Source organism: Typopeltis vanoorti, chromosome 20 (assembly GCF_054136105.1).
Source record: "Typopeltis vanoorti isolate ZY-2024b chromosome 20, IOZ_Tvanoo_1.0, whole genome shotgun sequence".
Classification (NCBI taxonomy): domain Eukaryota; kingdom Metazoa; phylum Arthropoda; class Arachnida; order Uropygi; family Thelyphonidae; genus Typopeltis; species Typopeltis vanoorti.
The window spans coordinates 103,821,074-103,839,162 of record NC_143568.1 but is presented as its reverse complement, the minus strand read 5'-3'; the positions used below and the strand labels follow the sequence as shown (position 1 = coordinate 103,839,162).

Genomic DNA, 18,089 nt, shown 5'->3' with positions numbered 1-18,089 from the left:
GTTAAACAGAATGGAAGAGAAATGGTTAGCAAAACACATGCCTGATGCTGTCAAAAAGACCCAGAGGAAGACCAACATATAGTCAGATTGATGCAGTTAGAAATACCCTGAAAGACAGAAATATAAGTCCTAATAATATTGGGGTGCTAACTAGTGATAGAATAATTTGGAAAATAAAAGATACTGACAGGACATTAGTAATAATGGAAACTTAATCATGTAGTGCTGTCATAGTGTCTTGTGCGCCCTTGAGGGTACATATCAGGAAACGGATGATAATGATACTATATACTGCACAGCAGGATCATTAGCTATATCACGTGTCAGGCATGGAATTCACCACTTGGTGCCAAATTTGATAATCAGCCAACAAGAGCAATTTAATTGATTATGTAGCATGGTATGATAGTCATAGTTGCTTTTCAAGTATTGCAGAAATTATATGCTGGGACATTTCTGCTAAACAAGCTGTCTCTTTTGGCCAGATGTAAATTAGCCAATGGGGGAATTGTGATATTCTGTGAATAGATGAGATACAATTTGTCAAATCAAATGGCACTGCAATACAATAGAGCTTTGCAAAGGAGACTTTGATCTCTGCACACAGCATGCCAGAACCTGTCATGGTTGAGATATAATAGCAGACAACTCAGTGAATTCTGTTTCAGTCAGCTAAAAGCAAACAATTACAGATACATTAGATATAAGGAATAAAAAAGAACTGTTTGTTATGACAAATCCCAATGCTAATTACTCCACACCCACAGCGAGGTCAGGTATACAGACAACAGCATGAATCAATGATCTGCTGTGACAGATGATAACACCATAGGCTGGGTGGTGTGATGGGCATAGGGTGTGCTTCCTTAACACATTAAGTCTTCTGATACTATTGACATATTTGCATGCCACAGCCTACTTGAACAACTCTGCTCCCCTTCACTTTCACAGTTAATGCAACAAGTAGTGTTTATTTACAGCAGGATAACAGAGCATATCACTGTTCAGGAATGGCTGCATGAAATCTAGTGACACTGCTCTGTCACTAGGATTTGGCCAAATCAAAGTAGTGAGTAAAGAGTAAAAGAGGGTACTCTTTAGTTGCTAGGACATAAATCGAATCTTTGCAGTATCAGAAGTGTCAAGGATGCTTGCTTATGTAGGCATAATCATATCTTGCACCTCAGAATGGACTGGACCAGATTCCTCTCACAAAAACCTTGTTGCACTTTATCCTCTACATATTTAATTGGGCCAAAATCTAGTAACAGAGCAGTCTCACTAGATTTCATGCAGTCATTCCTGAACAGTCAACAAAGAGCAAAAGAGGGTGCATAATTACTGTTAGCTAGGTATATCTAATGAACTGGCCACTCAGTATATATAGCATAATACTTAATCTCTACAAAAATTTGCATTTATTTCTATGACAATATTTCCAATAGAAGCAATTCAAATGAATTTCAATTTATATTCTTGATCTTAATTGAATTAAATGCTTACCAGATCTTTAGGCAAGTCTGTTATATCATCCCATTCTGGACTGCAAAATTCATATTTGCCTTCCATTATATTTCTCAGCATTATCATTTGTTTACGATGCCAGAATGGAGGAAACCCAACTAGACTGCAATAAAGTACAATAACTATTCATAAAATGAACAAGCTGATGACAATTAATATTTTAATAATTTATGCTTTTGGGTGTGTTCTGCAATTCATTACTGCTTATTCACATTGTTTATAATATAATAAGTTTAACTCAATGAAAGAAATTGTTACTCTGACTTATTTCAGGACCATATTAGCCTTTTTCTAGCCAAATTTGACCTTTTTTAAAACATTACCCAAGAAAATACCCAGGAAAGGAAAGATAAAACCTAAAAATCATCAAATGCTAATGTTGCTTAGTAATGAATCAAAGATCACAATAAATATAGTGGAGCACCAAATAAAATCAAAAACTGAATGTTATTTAGATGAAGATCAGTTTGGATTCCAGAATGTTAATGGAACTAGAGAAGCAATACCAGCAATAAGCACAATAATGGACCAAAGACATGAAGTAAATAAAGCTACGTGCATTGCTTTTATAGATTGATAATTTACAATGAAACAAGCTTTTTTAAAATAATGAAGGAAATTGGAATAGACTGGAGAGATAGAAGACTAATTAAGAAATTGTATACGAGCCAGAAAATAAAGATATGAATACAGGAAAATGAAGCAAACTGCAGAAATAAAGAAAGGTCTAAGATTAGGTTGTACATTGTAACTCTTACTTTTCAACCTGTGTATGCAGAATGCAATGAAATTAATACAACAAGGAATGAACAGGTGGAATACAGATATGGATGATATGTTTTGCTGATGATATAGCTGTATTAGCTGAGATTCAACAGATATTATCTAGGATGGTTGATGTTTTATTTGATTTTGGACTTAAATACAGCAAAAACTAAAATAATGGTGACAGATTTAAAAGAACAAAATAAGATAGAGAAAATAGCAATTAAAGGTAAGAATATCGAAGAAGTAAAATCATTCATATATCTTGAAGGGATTATTCAAGAAGATGGAAGACTTAAGTCAAAAGATTGATATGGCAAAAGAAATATTAAAAAAGAAATCATTATTACAAGTAAGATAAGTAAACACATGGAAATATATCATGTCCCTGTTCTCCAGAGAACAGGGACATGATATATTTAGTGAAAGTTTTTTACTTGGTTATACTATAAATTAAAGATGCCAAGAAATTATATTCTAGGTTTCATCCTTTATTCAATTATAAGCAAACTTGGTGTGCATGAAGTAATTTCATGACTGGGCCACTTGTATATAGTGGCTAATGACTTCACATCAATTGCCTTAGTATCCCATAATGCAAGGCACATGTCCTTAAGGGCATATACAAGGGTGATGTGAAAAGTTCTTGGTCTAACAATGAAAACATGAAATTATAATTTCAAAATCATTTTTATTTTTCAACATTATCTCCCTTAAGACTAATACATTTATTCCAGTGATGCTCCAGTGCCATTATCCTGTCCCTGTAGTGGTCAGTAAGATCTGCAAAATACCCCTCTACAGCTGCAATCACCTCTTGATTCAAAGAAAAATGCTGACCAGTGAGGAAGAGTTTTAGTTTTGGGAAGAGATAGAAGTCAGAGGGAGCCAAATCTGGGGAATAGGGTGGATGTTTCAACAATTCATAGTGCAGATCCCTTAATTTTCCCATTGCCAAAACACCTTCGTGGGGAGGTGCATTGTTCTGATGAAAGATGATTTTTTTCTTCTGCAAACCAAGTCTTTTCTCAAAAATTTTTTCGTCTAGTCTGGTTAAAAGATCGGAATAATATTCCCTGGTTATTGTTTTACCCTTTTCAAGATAATTAATAAACAAAATGCTTCAAAATGATTCAGATATGCCTATGTTGCATTTAGCAGAAAATAATTTAGATGAAATTAAACAACAATATAGGAAAATTAATTTAACTGATTGGAGAACAGAATGTTTTTGAAAACATGAAATTTCAAAATATAAAACAAACTTATGGCTGGATACAGGAATTTTAAGCACTGTTAATTATCTGGTCACATCAGCAATTTTATGTGGCTCTTGCCCACAAAAGGTTTATTTGTGAACCTATAGTACATTGCTGCCATAGGTGGGTTAAGGATTTTTATTTTATTTACATATATTATTATTATAATGGTGTCTCCATGGAGTCAGAAGACTTATCGTGGGAGACTCTACATTGACACACTAACCATTATTCACACACTACCTATTATACTTCTCCTTAAATTCATTCAGAGACTAAGCATTCACAACCACCTCTGGCAATGCATTTCACACATTCACCATGCTCCATATATATAAATATACTTTTTTTTTGTCTTTTTATTTGTTTTTTACCATTTGGTTTGTAGAGCAGAAACTCTGCTCTACAAACCAAACATGGAACTTTTTTCAGGCAACTTCAAGTCTCCAATAAGAGGGGGAGGGGGTCTCATACTGAGCAATGAAGTCCATCTCTCACCTGAAGACATTTACAAACATCCATGCCTACAAAAGGATTCAAACCTGATTCTCCTGCAGGTTGGAGAATGGATAAGATAACCACTCAGCAAACCAGGCCAGCATGCTGTTGTTGAAAAAATTTGTTCTCTTGTAAATGCTGTCAAAACATGACCAAGAAACAGAATACAACTTAATCTCCTACATGCAGTTATTGGAATTAGAACACATCCTCTTGAAAATTCAATATGCTACAAGGATTTCACTGTTACAGATGGTATACTGAATAATTTCAAATCAGATGTACTTTATGCCCATGATATTAGAACTACTACACTACTGCAACTACTCCACAACAAAATACATAACTTGGAATGAAGAACAGGGAGACATAATTATTTTTTTTAATAGTTATATATATATATATATATACAGGATTGTTTGAAAGTTATTTTACTTTTAATTACATTTCAATAAATACAATTTTTTAGCTTATTTTGCAGTATTTTATATATAATTTAGGAATTTGGCCATAAACATCTTGGCAAACCTTGACTTATTTTAGTCAGATCCCCCCCCCCTCCTCAAAAAAAAATGTTTATCATTTTGCTGAATATTTTCAGTATGTAATGCAGAGAGTGAGGGCTGGACAAGCTACAGGCTACAGCTTATGTTATTGTAACTACAATTTTTGGTCTCAATCTTCTTAAGATGAGATATCACAAATGAAATGTAGGTCACAGATTAAATTCAACACTTTGCTTATTGGAAGCCTAAAGCTTGAGAAAGTTCTATGCTTGGTTTCTGAATTATCTTACCTTTAACCCATCCTTTTGTGGGATAGATGTACATAAAAAATGAGTCAAGAAAACTAGGTGTATTGTGTCTATTGGAAGTAGTGAATATGCGCATTCACTAATACCTGTATGTTTTTCTTTTTGTGTATGAAATTTGGAGTCTGTAGCTCAGTCGGTATAGATGAATCCCTTTGGTCAGAAAGACCTGGGTTCGATTCCCGTCCATGACACAAGGAACCTTTATCTGGTTTAGAGGTACAGTTTCTTCACCTGGAAACTCAAATTTTTCATCCCTCAGAACAGACAAACTGGCCCTGTACACATAACATAACATCATTGGCCAGAAAGGTGAAGCAAGATGCTTTTTTTTTATTCACTGCTGTCTGATAGGGGCGAATTGAAGAGGAAAAATTTATGAGCTATAAGCTCACCCTGGAGAGTATGGAGATTACTCGTTGTTGCTTGTATTTAGGATGGCTTTTGGCCTCTTGTGTTTGAAGAGGTCTGTTTGGTCATAGCTAGCAGCATGTTTCACTAGTTCACTGGGGTGTAGAGATCTTTAAGAAGAATTTTGCTGCTGTAGATTGCAGCAAGAAGTAGAAGTAAGGGATGTTTGCATCTCTATGCAGTTGGACGTTTCTTACAAACCATGGTGCTTTTAGTATCATGTGCAAACATTTGTTTTACACTCTCTGTAGCTTGAGGATGTTAGTGTTGGATGTGTGGCTCCAGGCTGAAGATGCGTATGTAATGATGGGGCAGATCAGCTGGTAGAGGAGTACTTTGATTCTAGTATTTAGCTTGCTGTTCCTGTTTATTAGAGGGTATAGTTGAGCGATGGCTTTAGATGTCTTAGCGCATGAGGCTTTGATGTGTGGGCTGAAGGTTAATCTTTTGTCCAGTATTACCTCTGAGATATTTTGTTTCTGTTTGCCAGGGAATTTTGGTGTTGAACAGGTAAAGCTCCCCCTTGGGAGATACCAATCATCTGGTGAAAAGCATTGTAATACTCTTTTGGGGATTTACTTGTAATCTCTATTTGGAGAACCATTGTTCTAGTTTTAGTAGATTTTCTTGCAGGTGACGAGATGTGGCTGTAGAGATCTGGCTAGCATTGCTGTGTCATCTGCATAGAGGGCTAAGATGGATGACATTGGATTGTGCGGGATGTCTGCCATATACATATCGAAAATAAGATCGGTGCCAGTAGGCCAAACATGGATTACAGTCATAAATACTTGCCCTTAGGGGGATGCAGCAAAGGAGTGATGAACTGGCTGCATTAATTCATGGTAACTTTCTCATTAGGGGACTAAACCCATCCAAAGGGACAGGTGAGAAGGGAAATTTGAACAAAACCAACAAAAAATAATCAGACAGAAAAATGACTTTTAGCAAGTTTTATTAAACTTAGGCAAGTCTCATAGCAATTGTTTTCAGACAAGAGAACTGCTTGAAAATCTTCTCCCACCACCTTCAAATAACTCATTCAGAACACTGCAATCAGAAACAGGAATTGGCCACAGGATGCTAACTTAGTTATGAAGAACTCTGAAAATTAAACTTGAAATCTACACCTTACAAAACCAAGGCATAGTATCAGTATGTTCATCTAACCAAGCACAAAAAAATTACAACAGTTCCTATAATAGGATTCTAATTAAATATGATTAGGATACAAAAAACTGGAAAAAATAGAACACTACTATAACTAGTTATAAATTGACAAACTGACATATGCATACAAAAAAAATAATGCATATCACCGGTAACAAAGTACTTAAGGATAAAAACTATAACTTACAGATTATCCATGAAATGTTATGGCATTAAGAAACCTATTTTCATTAAGTTAAGCATTAAGAAAATTACTAATGAAATATTAATAGACTTCAGTTTCATTTTGTAGTATAATTTTAAAATGAAGCTGAAGTCTATTAATATTTCATTAGCTTCAAACCAGCACCACCTTTAGAGAACTATATAACTAGCCAGAAAACAAAGCTAGAGCAACATAAGCAGCATCAGAAATATTCAAAATGTAACTGACTTGAGGCAAGAATGTAGTTATAGTCTATGCCCTTGATTAAAGTGACTAGGCTAACGAGCTCGTGTGTAGAGGCAAGTGAGTTCATTATCGTAAAATTCTTGATATGTACCTTCAAGGAGCGTACAAGATACTAAGATAGTAGTATATGAAAGTTTACAGAATTATTAACTTGGTAGTAACAACACTTTCCTCTTATCTGTCAGGACTTAAATATTATTATTATTATCCAAAGACCCCATGGAGTCAGACTAATCTAGAAGGTCGCTTTTGTCATAGATACAGCTTATCATACTGTGCCTTAAACACATTCGAATTCTCAGTACTCTGCAGACACCACATTCTCAGGTAATATATTGCAATCATTCACAAATCTCCATGGAAAAAACCTGCTTCTCACTCTCTCCTGCTCACACCTTCCTTATATAGCTTCCAAGAATGTCCTCTTGTTCTCCCCAGTTTCCCACCATTTTATGAAAAACTTCTTCAATGTTAATCCTATCACATCACTTCCTCCTATCCACCAGACTCTGCAAATTGCATCATCTCAACCTTTTCTCATATTCAACATTCCAGAGATCAGAAACTATTTTGGTCAATAGCTTCTAAACCCTCTCCAACATCTCTTCATCCTTTTTGTAAACTAGGTGACCAAATCTGTGCACAGTAGTCCATATATATGGTGTAAACAGTGGCTTATACAATAGAACCAGAATCTCTTTACTTCTACAAGTCAGTGTCCTCTGCATCATTCCAAGAATTCATTGTGTTGTCCTCACAATTTTGGCAATGCATCCTCTAAATTTTAGATTCTTATCCACCATCACCTCAAGATCATTTATTTCCTCCACCTCTAATAATATATCCTCACCAAGAGTAATTTCTACATCCCATCTTTGTTATCTAAATTTTAAAACCTTACATTTTGCAACAATGAAATGGCATGCCCACACCCATACAAATTCACTCGATCTATTCAAGTCTTCAGATGATGCGAAGTCACTAACTTCGCATCATCTGTAAACAACTGAATATCCCCATTCAAATCTTACCCAATATCATTCACATACAGGTTAAACAGCAATGGCTAAAACAGACCTCTGAGGCACACCACTAGTGACTTCTTTTCTGGGATATTGCTTCCCCATACACAACTTTTTGATACCTATCAGGCAGTCAATTACAAATCCAATGCACTACCCTAATATCCAATCCCATCGGCTTTAGTTTGATTATCAACTTGTCATGTGTTAATCTATCAAAAGCCTTTGCAAAGTCTAATTATACTACAGTGCATCCATCTCTCGCACCCAATTCTGCTGTCATCTTATTATAATAAATAAGTATATTACTAAAACACGACTTCCCTTCAACAAATCCATGGTACCACTGTTGTCGACCCAATTCTGGATCCTGATTCTCACCAGTTTCCAAAACTTTAACCATAACATCTGACACACACAGAGTGGCCCATAATTTGATGCATGAGTTCAGTCACCTCCTTTATGAAGGGTTACAAGTCTTGCCTTCCTTTCACTCTCTGGAACTTGTTCCAATATAAGACTTATATTACACAAATATGTCAAGACAGATGTCAACTTCCTGGCACATCCCTTCAAAAATGCCATGATATACCATCAAGTCCCACAGCCTTATTAATATCGAGTTTGCTTAATTCTTCATACACCTCTTCTTCACTCACAGTCAATCTTTCCTCCTCTTTATCCACTGCTTTCAAATTCTCCATGATGTCACACTCACATGGATGAAAGACTTTTATGAACTGCTCATCAAATATATTTCAACTATATCCTCTGCAGCAGTTGCCCTTATACCATTTTCTCCAATCAATGATCCTATCATAATTAAAAATTTTTTTTATGGCTTCATTAGCTAACTGTTGCTCATACTAAACTTTTGCTACTCTCACCAACCGAATCACCCTCCTTGCCTGTTCTTGTATTCCTCGTGAAATTAATTATTACTCCTCTTATGGAGGCAACTCCTCTTATGTTGCCTCCATAATGCTTTTTTTTTTCTTCTTTGTACTGCATGTGTTTAATCTTTTCAGTCATCCATTTCACACCTACCTATTTAACCTTCTGACCTTTGGAAAACATTTAGACATTGCTTTTACTAAATAGTTCTTGAATATCACCTAAGCAGTACTGATCTCCTTTCTGCCCAATTCCTCATTCCATGCTAGAGATCCAAGCTGTCTCCTGAGATTCTGAAAATCAGCAACCTTGTAGTTCCACATATATCCTTTCCTCACATAGCTGGCAACCACCCAGGTAATCACTTCATGGTCACTCTTACCAACTGGAGGGAAATTTGAAACCTCATTGATAATAACATCCTCTGATGAGATGGTCAAATCCAAGACCCTCAATCCTCATGTACTCTGTGTAACATACTGCCTGAGGTAGTTGTCAATCAAAATCTCAAGGAATTAATTTTCTTCACATCCAGTTGCTATCTTGTCATCCCAATCTATATTGCCATAATTAAAATCACCCATAATAATCACCCTTTACCCATTTGCTTGGCTAATTTGCTTATAGATTTCCTGGTCACTACTTTCTACATTACCAGGTCTATAGAAACATCCAACCAAGTATTTCATTCTATTCACCATATTCACCATTCTCACACTATACTGCCTCAAAATCATTACCACTATGGAAGGATGTGATGTTTTTCCCTTTTTATCCTTTCTATATATGTCTAGGGTGTATATCTTCATGAAATACATCATAGCCTTCCATCTCTATTCATGTTAGGATGTCATCCTCATTTAACTATGTCTCACTTATGCCAACAATTATTACCAAATATTGTGAGATCTCATATATCAGCCTTCTAAGAAAAATACATCAATTCACCAAGGTCATGGACTTTCAATTGTTTTTTCTTGACATCCTACCATCAAAAAACCTGCTTTGATGATTTTTCTTCTCACAGTCTGTATAAGTAACTATGCTCCTGAAACTGGCTCTGCTCAGAGATCCCTGAATGCTAATAATATCAAGTTCCTTCCTAATATCTTTGTTGTTAATATGATTCTGCCACTAAAGTAATCTGTTCATTCCTCTAATTTTTCTATTTTCTAATTCCTCTAATATACCTGCTGTCTCAGGTCTCTGATCAATTTCTAGCCCTGCTCTGAGATATACAAGTCAAAACTGGTTTGAACACTGTCCTGTATATAGAAAGTTTAGTCTGTTCACTAATTTCTTTCTTATTCCATATAATTTAATTGACTTCCTACCATAACAGCTATGCTTATCTTGTTGTCTATTTCCATATGTAATTTGACATCATGACAAAAATTGTGCCTAAATAGCTGAAATGTTTTACTTGTTCTATAGGCTCTTCATTCAGGAAGTGGCTGGTGTTTTAAAGTTTGTCTCTTTCCACAGACCATCTCTTTATTGTTGATTTTAATGTCAAAGATTTTATAACAATTAATTAATTTAGTTAAAGAATCCTGTAGACTTAATTATTTATTTAGAAGTATAACATTATCTGCATAAAGTAAAGAGCCAGAGTTACAACTCCAATTTTGATATCAAGTTTAATGCCACTTTCCTTCATGTGATCTATATAGATGAATAATGACAGCGAAGATAGTATGCACCCTCGTCTCACACAAGATTTTACACCATACCCATTTCCTGTACTTCCTTCAATTCAACTGCTGACTTATAACTCAAGCACAGAATATTTATTGTTCATTATGATGTCTCATTTACACATGTTTTATAATTGTATAATAATTGTAGTGTTTTGAGCAGCTTTTGTCTTTGCACCTTGTCATATGCATATTCCAGACTTACACAAACTTAAATAGACTCTTTTTATATTCTCATAATTTCTCAATTATCTGTATTAAAGTGATAATCTGATCCTCCAAATTTGGCCTAAAGCCAGTTTGTTCTTCTCTAAGTTTCCCTTCTACAAATTTTCTTAGCTTCCTTTTTTTTTTTTTTTTTTTCCAAGAGCATGCCACTGAGTCTCAAAGGTTTAGTTCTCATTTACAATTACTTTCTTGAATAATATTTGTATAAATATATTTGAGTCTACAGCTCACTATGAAATCTGCTCCAATAATTCTATTTAACTTCATATTTTTCTTATTAATATGATATTTATTTTTATCTTGCTCAAATTTAAATGGTGTTGACTTCCTATTATCTCCTGAATGCTCTTGTGTCCCGAGTCTACACAAAGATATCACTATCAACAATAACATGATCAATGAGAACTTTATTTCTTGTGTCTTCTTTCCATGTGAATTTGTGCACATATTTATGATGAACCATGGTGTTAGTAGATGTCCTAAACAGAAATCCAGCAGATACTTACTATTATTCTAAGCTTTACTCTTTTCTCCAAAATTTCTCAATATATTTCTAAAGATCTGGTATCCATTTCCTACTCCACTCTTTAAATCTCCAGAAAAGACCAACATTTTTTTTTTCTTGATGTGTGCCATTCTATAATGACTCAAAAAATTTCTCTACTTCTCCCTTAATAGAACCTTCTGACATAAGTTTCATTGTCTATATCACCATTTTGATGTTTATCCACAACACTACTTGATGAATATTATAGTTAACTTCATCCTGTCTCTGAGCAATATTGCTTAAAAATAACATCCTGTACTTATTATTTAGAAGAATCTTATCAGTTTTTGTCTTCTCATAATTATGAGATCCATATAATTTGTGTTACCAAAACTCCTTCCAATGAACTCTTTCTATATAAGAAACTTCATTTATCCAGTTCCAAATTTTCTTTAATTGCTTTCGCAAGTGTTATTTTTTAGGTAACATAACAGCTAACACTATTATACTTTTCTTTCTCGTAGAAATTATTGTAAATATAAGTTGAGAACAGGATGTACTTTATTTCTGTCACATTATTTTAATAAATAAAGTGTTTGTACATTTACAATGTTTGAATACTGTTAACTTAAGATAATTAAAATTGTTAATTAACAATGAAAAAATAAGAATGAAAAATACTCACAGTGTATACATAATGACTCCACAGGCCCAACTATCAAGAAAATAATTAAAATTGCTTAATAATTTTTTATATAAAAAATAAAACATAAGAAAATGAATAATACACTTTATAAAAAATTATGGAAGTTACAAATAACTATTTCAAGACTTCCTAAAACTTGCATAGTTATAGACTAACTCTTAAACATTTGAAACAATTTTTAATATTTGAACGTATGCATTACATTTTAATAGAATATATTTCTTGATTGTGCATAAACATTTTAACATTTCATGCATTACTGTAAAAAAGTATTAACTGTAAAAAATAAAGAAGATTAAATAAAAACGACTGTTTCATTTTTGAGAAATCCATTTGAAAAAAAAAATGCAACAATTATCCATTATTATCTACATCAGTTAGGCAAATTACATCTCACCACTGAAGTCATTTTTTTGCAGACTTCACAACTGTTACTTATATTGTGCTCTGAATATCAAGATACGCATGATATAAGATTATACCTACATAACATGTTCATGCCAGGTACTGTAAAAATGGTATCATTCAGTACTTGCCTATGGGGCAGGGCAGGATACAATAAATCATCTCACTCTTCCAGTGGGTCATCTGTATGGCAGATGATATATCACTGTGTGTGTGTGTGTGTGTGTGTGTGTGTGTGCGCACACACATAAATGCCTGCTTTCTAGAGACTTATGTTAGAAGGAAAAGCTTTTTTCTGGTTGTATATTTCACTTAAGAGAAATTCTATAACAGATTATATTTTTTAATTTCTAAAGGTGTGGATATACAAGGGGGGTCTGAAAAGTTCTCAGCCTAACAATGAAAAAACAAATTTATAATTTGCAAAATTATTTTTATTTTTGAACATAATCTCCCTTAAGGCTAATACATTCATTCCAGCGATGCTCCAGCACCATTATCCCATCCCTGTAGTGATTCTCAGTAAGATCTGCAAAATACAACTCTACAGCTGAAATCACCTCTTGATTCAAAGAAAAACGCTGACCAGCAAGGAAGAGATTTTAGTTTTGGGAAGAGGTAGAAGTCAGAGGGAGCTAAATCTGGGGAATAGGGTGGATGTTCCAACAATTCATATTGCAGATCCCTTAATTTTCCCATTGCCAAAGCATCTTTGTTGGCAGATGCATTGTCCTGATGAAAGATGATTTTTTTTTCTTCTGTAAACCATGTCTTTTCTCACAAATTTTTTCGTCTAGTTTGGTTAAAAGATCGGAATAATATTCCCCGGTTATTGTTTTACCCTTTTCAAGATAATTAATAAACAAAAAGGCTTTAGCATCCCAAAACATCAATGCCATGAGCTTTCTTGCTGATGGAACCGACTTTGTCTTCTTCGGCACCGAACAACCAGCTTCTGTCCACTGTTTTCACTGCTGTTTGGATTCTGGTATGTAATGGTGAATCCAAGTCTCATCCATAGTAATAAATCTATGCACAAAATCAATTTTATTTTTGTTAAAATGCTCCAAGCACTGCTCAGAGATTTTAATGCAAGTGCATTTTTGATCTGCTGTGAGCAAGCGAGGCACCCATCTTGTGCAATGCCTATAGTCTCAGCAATTTCACATACTTGGACTTGCCAGTCATCCAATACATATCGTGCTTGATCAATGATTTCTGGTGTTGTTACACTTTTTAGACGTCCTTCACGTGGATCATCTTCAAGGCTGGTACAGCCACGTTTAAACTCAACAGCCCATTTCTTAATTGTCGAAATCGAAGGAGAAGAGTGCCCATAAACTTTTATGAACTTCGAATGAATTTCTTTTGCCATTAAACCTTCTTTTACAAAGAATTTTATAACCACATGATACTCAATTTTATCCATTTCAAGGGATACTTTTGCTTCAGACAGCTGTATAAAACAAACTACTTGATAGAATGACTTGCAATTTCACATCGATTCTTATGACAGATGTACCAACTTAGAAAAAAAAAAAAAAATCTTGCCAATAGTGTGCCATCTATGGCTGAGGCCAAGGACTTTTCACACCACCCTCGTACCATGAAGACAGTTCAAATATTAGTTTTACACTAAAATTTTAGTGAAAAAAATTCAAAACTGATGTGCTATAAATTGCTGAATGTGTAAAAAATATGCCCCCAAAACTGGAAGAATTATGTTACAAAGTCAAGTGAGTTACTTCCAGATGTGCAACATATGAAACATAACCCAGCATAAATATGTTAACAGATAATTATTTTTAGGATACATTTACATGCAACTTTATCATGTATTTTCTGTGCCCTGCTGGATAAATGCCTCTCTCTTCCTCCAAATTTCTCAACTTTTCTTGATGACCACTTGGCTCATGCCTTTAATCTTTATAATGGCTGTTATAATGTCTCTCTCACTCACACACACACACACACACACACACACTGGTTTCAGATTTAATTCAAATATTCTTCATCTTGAAGGGTGATACTGACCAATGATCTATATTTCTCTATGTCTTTAATATGCCAGTTTTTAAGTTCACGTTTAATTTATGTGTGTGTGTGTGCGTGAATGCATCTGTTTACAATGCAACAATTTCTTGGCCTTATTCAAGAAATCTGACTTTTGTTATTATTATTATTTTTTTTTTTTAAGGAAGCCGCATTCTTGCAGCTTCCCATGATAATCAAGAATATAACATATTCCTTAAAAAAGTGAAGCTGCTGAAATAGCAGGCCTTTGGTGTTGAAGTTTTGGATGGTGGAAGTTTTGTGAAAAAATAAATTAAAGTTCACAAATGGATCTGCATCTGATACCAAGAGAATTAAAAAAAAAAAGAGTAGCTAACTCTTTCCTAACAATGGAAGCAATGGTGGATTAGGAATGGTTAACTAGTTTGAAGGATACAGCTTGGCAAATAGGAAGTGAAAGACATGCCATATGATAGAAGAGGAAATTCCAAAATGCAAAACTGCAAAAGGTAGCAGTTATTCAGGAGACACTCATAGAACAGTTTTGCACATTTCATATGCTAAGAGCCACATGGGACACTCTAGAGGGCTTTGTAATATCTACAAGATCCCTGGCACCTACTGAGCTATGGAGACTTGTGGGATTGCTATAGAAAGGTTTCTGAATTGAAACCTTGATTCCCAAACCTTTCTATAGCAATCCCACAAGTCTCCATAGCTCAGTCAGTTTCAATGATGCTCTTCAGTTTTCCAACTGATCCTGTCTAGGATGTGAAGATCTTTCATCAGGACTTTTCAAGGGAGATGAGTTTCCCAATAGCATATATAGAAGTAGGATGGTTTTACCTCCCAGAAACTAGGGAGAAAATACTCTCATCCCACATACAGGAAAATTGGCCAAGAGAACACAAACAGTTTACATACAAAATATAGGCATAGGGCTAACCACCTAATCCTAGAATTATGGTTACAAAATCCATGGATACCTTAGATGGTGATGTTGCTTAAGCATGTCTTCATTTCTCTTTTATCTAGTCTTATATAACTAATTTGCTATTTTTCTGATATATTTCATTTCTGCTGCAAGGATTTTTTTTTCTAAATCTCTTTCTCTTATTGTTCATGCTTCACTGCCATATAATAATGTTGGTTTTGATAACATTATATATTCTTAGTCTGCTTTTTTTTTGGTAACTGTTGCTGGCTTTAATGTTTTGTTTATTATTCCATTTACTTTGGAGAATTTTTTTTAATTTAAAATGTCTAAACCTTCACAGTATATCCCAAATAATTAAAATCATCGACATGTTCAATTATTTTATTGACTATTACTATTTTAGTTCAAATAGACAATTTTCCTTTGAACGCCATAGTTTTAGTTTTTTTCTTGAGAGATTGACATGTTTTATTATTAAATTCAGTTTATGTAGTTTTTTGTAGATTGTCCTCAACTGTTCCAAATATCACTTGGTCATATGCAAAGAGTAAGGCATCTAGGATAAAATTATTTTCTATTTTAATTCCATCTTTGTTGGTTAACCTCCAATTCTTTGATTATTTCATTCATATATATATATATATATTCCAAATAATATTGGAGAACAGGGCAGCCTTGCCTAAGACCTGATAGCATGATAAGATATCCATATTATATTGGTAAAATTATGCTTGGAGTTACTGACAAGGCTAGAGATCTTGGAGTTATGGTGGATAAGAAGTTGAAGTTCAAAGGTTAAACATAGCAAAAAATTGCAAATACAACTCAGAGGATAATTGATGGTGACATGAACACTGAATTTTTAAAAGGACTTGATATGACTACACTTGGACTATTGTGTGCAGATTTAGTCTCTGGGTTCAGAGGGAATAAAGAAGCTGTGGAAAAGGTGCAAAGAAGAGAAAGAATATAAATTACTAGGATAGATTGAAAGTATGTGGTGGACTGTATTGACTAGTAAACATGAGAAAGAGGTATGATACAATAGAGTTCTTTAAACTTTTGAAAGGCCATTACAGGTTATCAATTGATGAAATTTTGCATTATGTGAAAGCGAAGAGAGGAACAGGAAACATTTAAGTTAAGTTTGTGTGCAGTTAAACAGGTGAGAGCTAGATTTTTCTCTCACAGAGCAGTGAGTGAGTGAGTGGAACGGTTTGCCTTTTGAAGTAGTGAATGCATCCAGTGTGGGTGATCTATGGCCTCCCTCAATGAGTATTTGACTTCCTAGAGGTCTTGGATGATGATAATAGAATAACAATGAATCAAGAAAGAAAATATATATATATAAAATTAGGAGTTATGGTAGATCATGATCCAACTTTTCAGTCAAAGGGTCTTACACACATAAACATACTGTTGAGTAAAGGTGTGGTTAGTATGGGAGTAAGGACTAGATTTTTCATTTGGAGAATTGTGAATGAGTGGAATGGACTGTCATTCAATTGTGAGCACTTTGTCTGTTAATGGGTTCAGGGAGAGATATGATAGATTGTGTGGATAGTTGGATCTCCAATGATGAGTCTTTGAACTCCAGAGAGGTGTCCACACAATAATAATAATAATACTGCCTTAGTCGACAAGTAGTTTGTATCCACTTATGTAAGCATGAATAAATACTTTGTTCTCCCATATAAAATATCAGAGAAATTTGATGGGACAAAATGAAGAATAGAAGTGAGAATGTTGTGTGAAAAAGGAATATTAATTAGTGAAAGAAGGCTAGATAAGAAGTTGAAAGTCTGAAGCATAACAAATATATAATTTGAGTTTTATTTGCATATTTTTTTTTAATAGTCTATATCAGCATTTATGATGGATGAAGCAAATTTTAAGTGGTAGATGATTTTGGTTACCTGACATGAGCACATAATTCCACTGGGACAAGGTTCTCAAATTATCTAATCCTTAAGACTATCCACAGTAATGTGCACAGTAACATTAAATGTGCTACATGTTAAGTTTTCATGGATGTAAGTGATATAAAAAATAAAATAAAACAAATTTCAAACTTCCTTACTACCAGCATTCAATTCATAAAACTTAGCAGTGATTGCCTGGCATGAATTTTACTTATAAATGGGAGGGGGGAAAAACACAATGCCAATTAGCAAGTATGTAGTATAATAGCTCAAGTTGCTAAAACATTGCATATCTTATAAATAAATAAATAAAAACTTACCCTGTCTAATTTCTCAACCCTACAACATGCATATTAAAGAAATTAAGTAACAAACAGCCATCAGCCATTTATGGTTTAGCTATGTCAAAAATACAGAGAGAGAGAGAGTGACAAAAGGAGAAAGTTATTTGAAAAAGCTGAATATCTTACATATCTACTTCCTGTCCGTAACCTTCTGCATCTTCATACATTGAGGCTTTTAACAATTCTGGTGCAAGATATCCCGGTGTTCCACATAATTCTAAAGAAAACAATATTTATAATAATATTGTAAAATTTTTAAAATTTCAATAGTTCCTGCATATTAGAACTGATTTAAGCATGTTTTTGATTATACACACACACACACACACACACACACACACACACACAAAAAAAAAAACCTGCATACACAACGTAAATATGGCCACACAACCATAATTTCTAATTTCTAAAAAGGACGATGCAGGTACCCATAACTACATGATTAAAGGAGGCTTCAACACATACAACTGTATTCTGCGATTTGCTATATGAAAATTATCCAGTTGCAACAATTGATGATGCATGCTTTTTTTTTTTTTTTTTTA

At 34.1% G+C, this 18,089-nt stretch overlaps 1 protein-coding gene across 2 annotated transcripts in view; it reads right to left on the bottom strand.

The window, feature by feature from the left end:
* Nucleotides 1-18,089, bottom strand: part of PhKgamma (phosphorylase kinase gamma) — a 154,990-nt gene that overhangs the window by 43,156 nt on the left and 93,745 nt on the right. For both annotated transcript variants that reach the window (XM_090409820.1, XM_090409819.1), the window contains exons 8-10: nt 17,671-17,761; nt 11,903-11,932; nt 1,504-1,627 (exon numbers count right to left, since the gene is read on the bottom strand). In XM_090409820.1, coding sequence (XP_090265946.1) covers nt 1,504-1,627; nt 11,903-11,932; nt 17,671-17,761 — 245 coding nt within the window. The remainder of the gene's footprint in view (nt 1-1,503; nt 1,628-11,902; nt 11,933-17,670; nt 17,762-18,089) is intronic.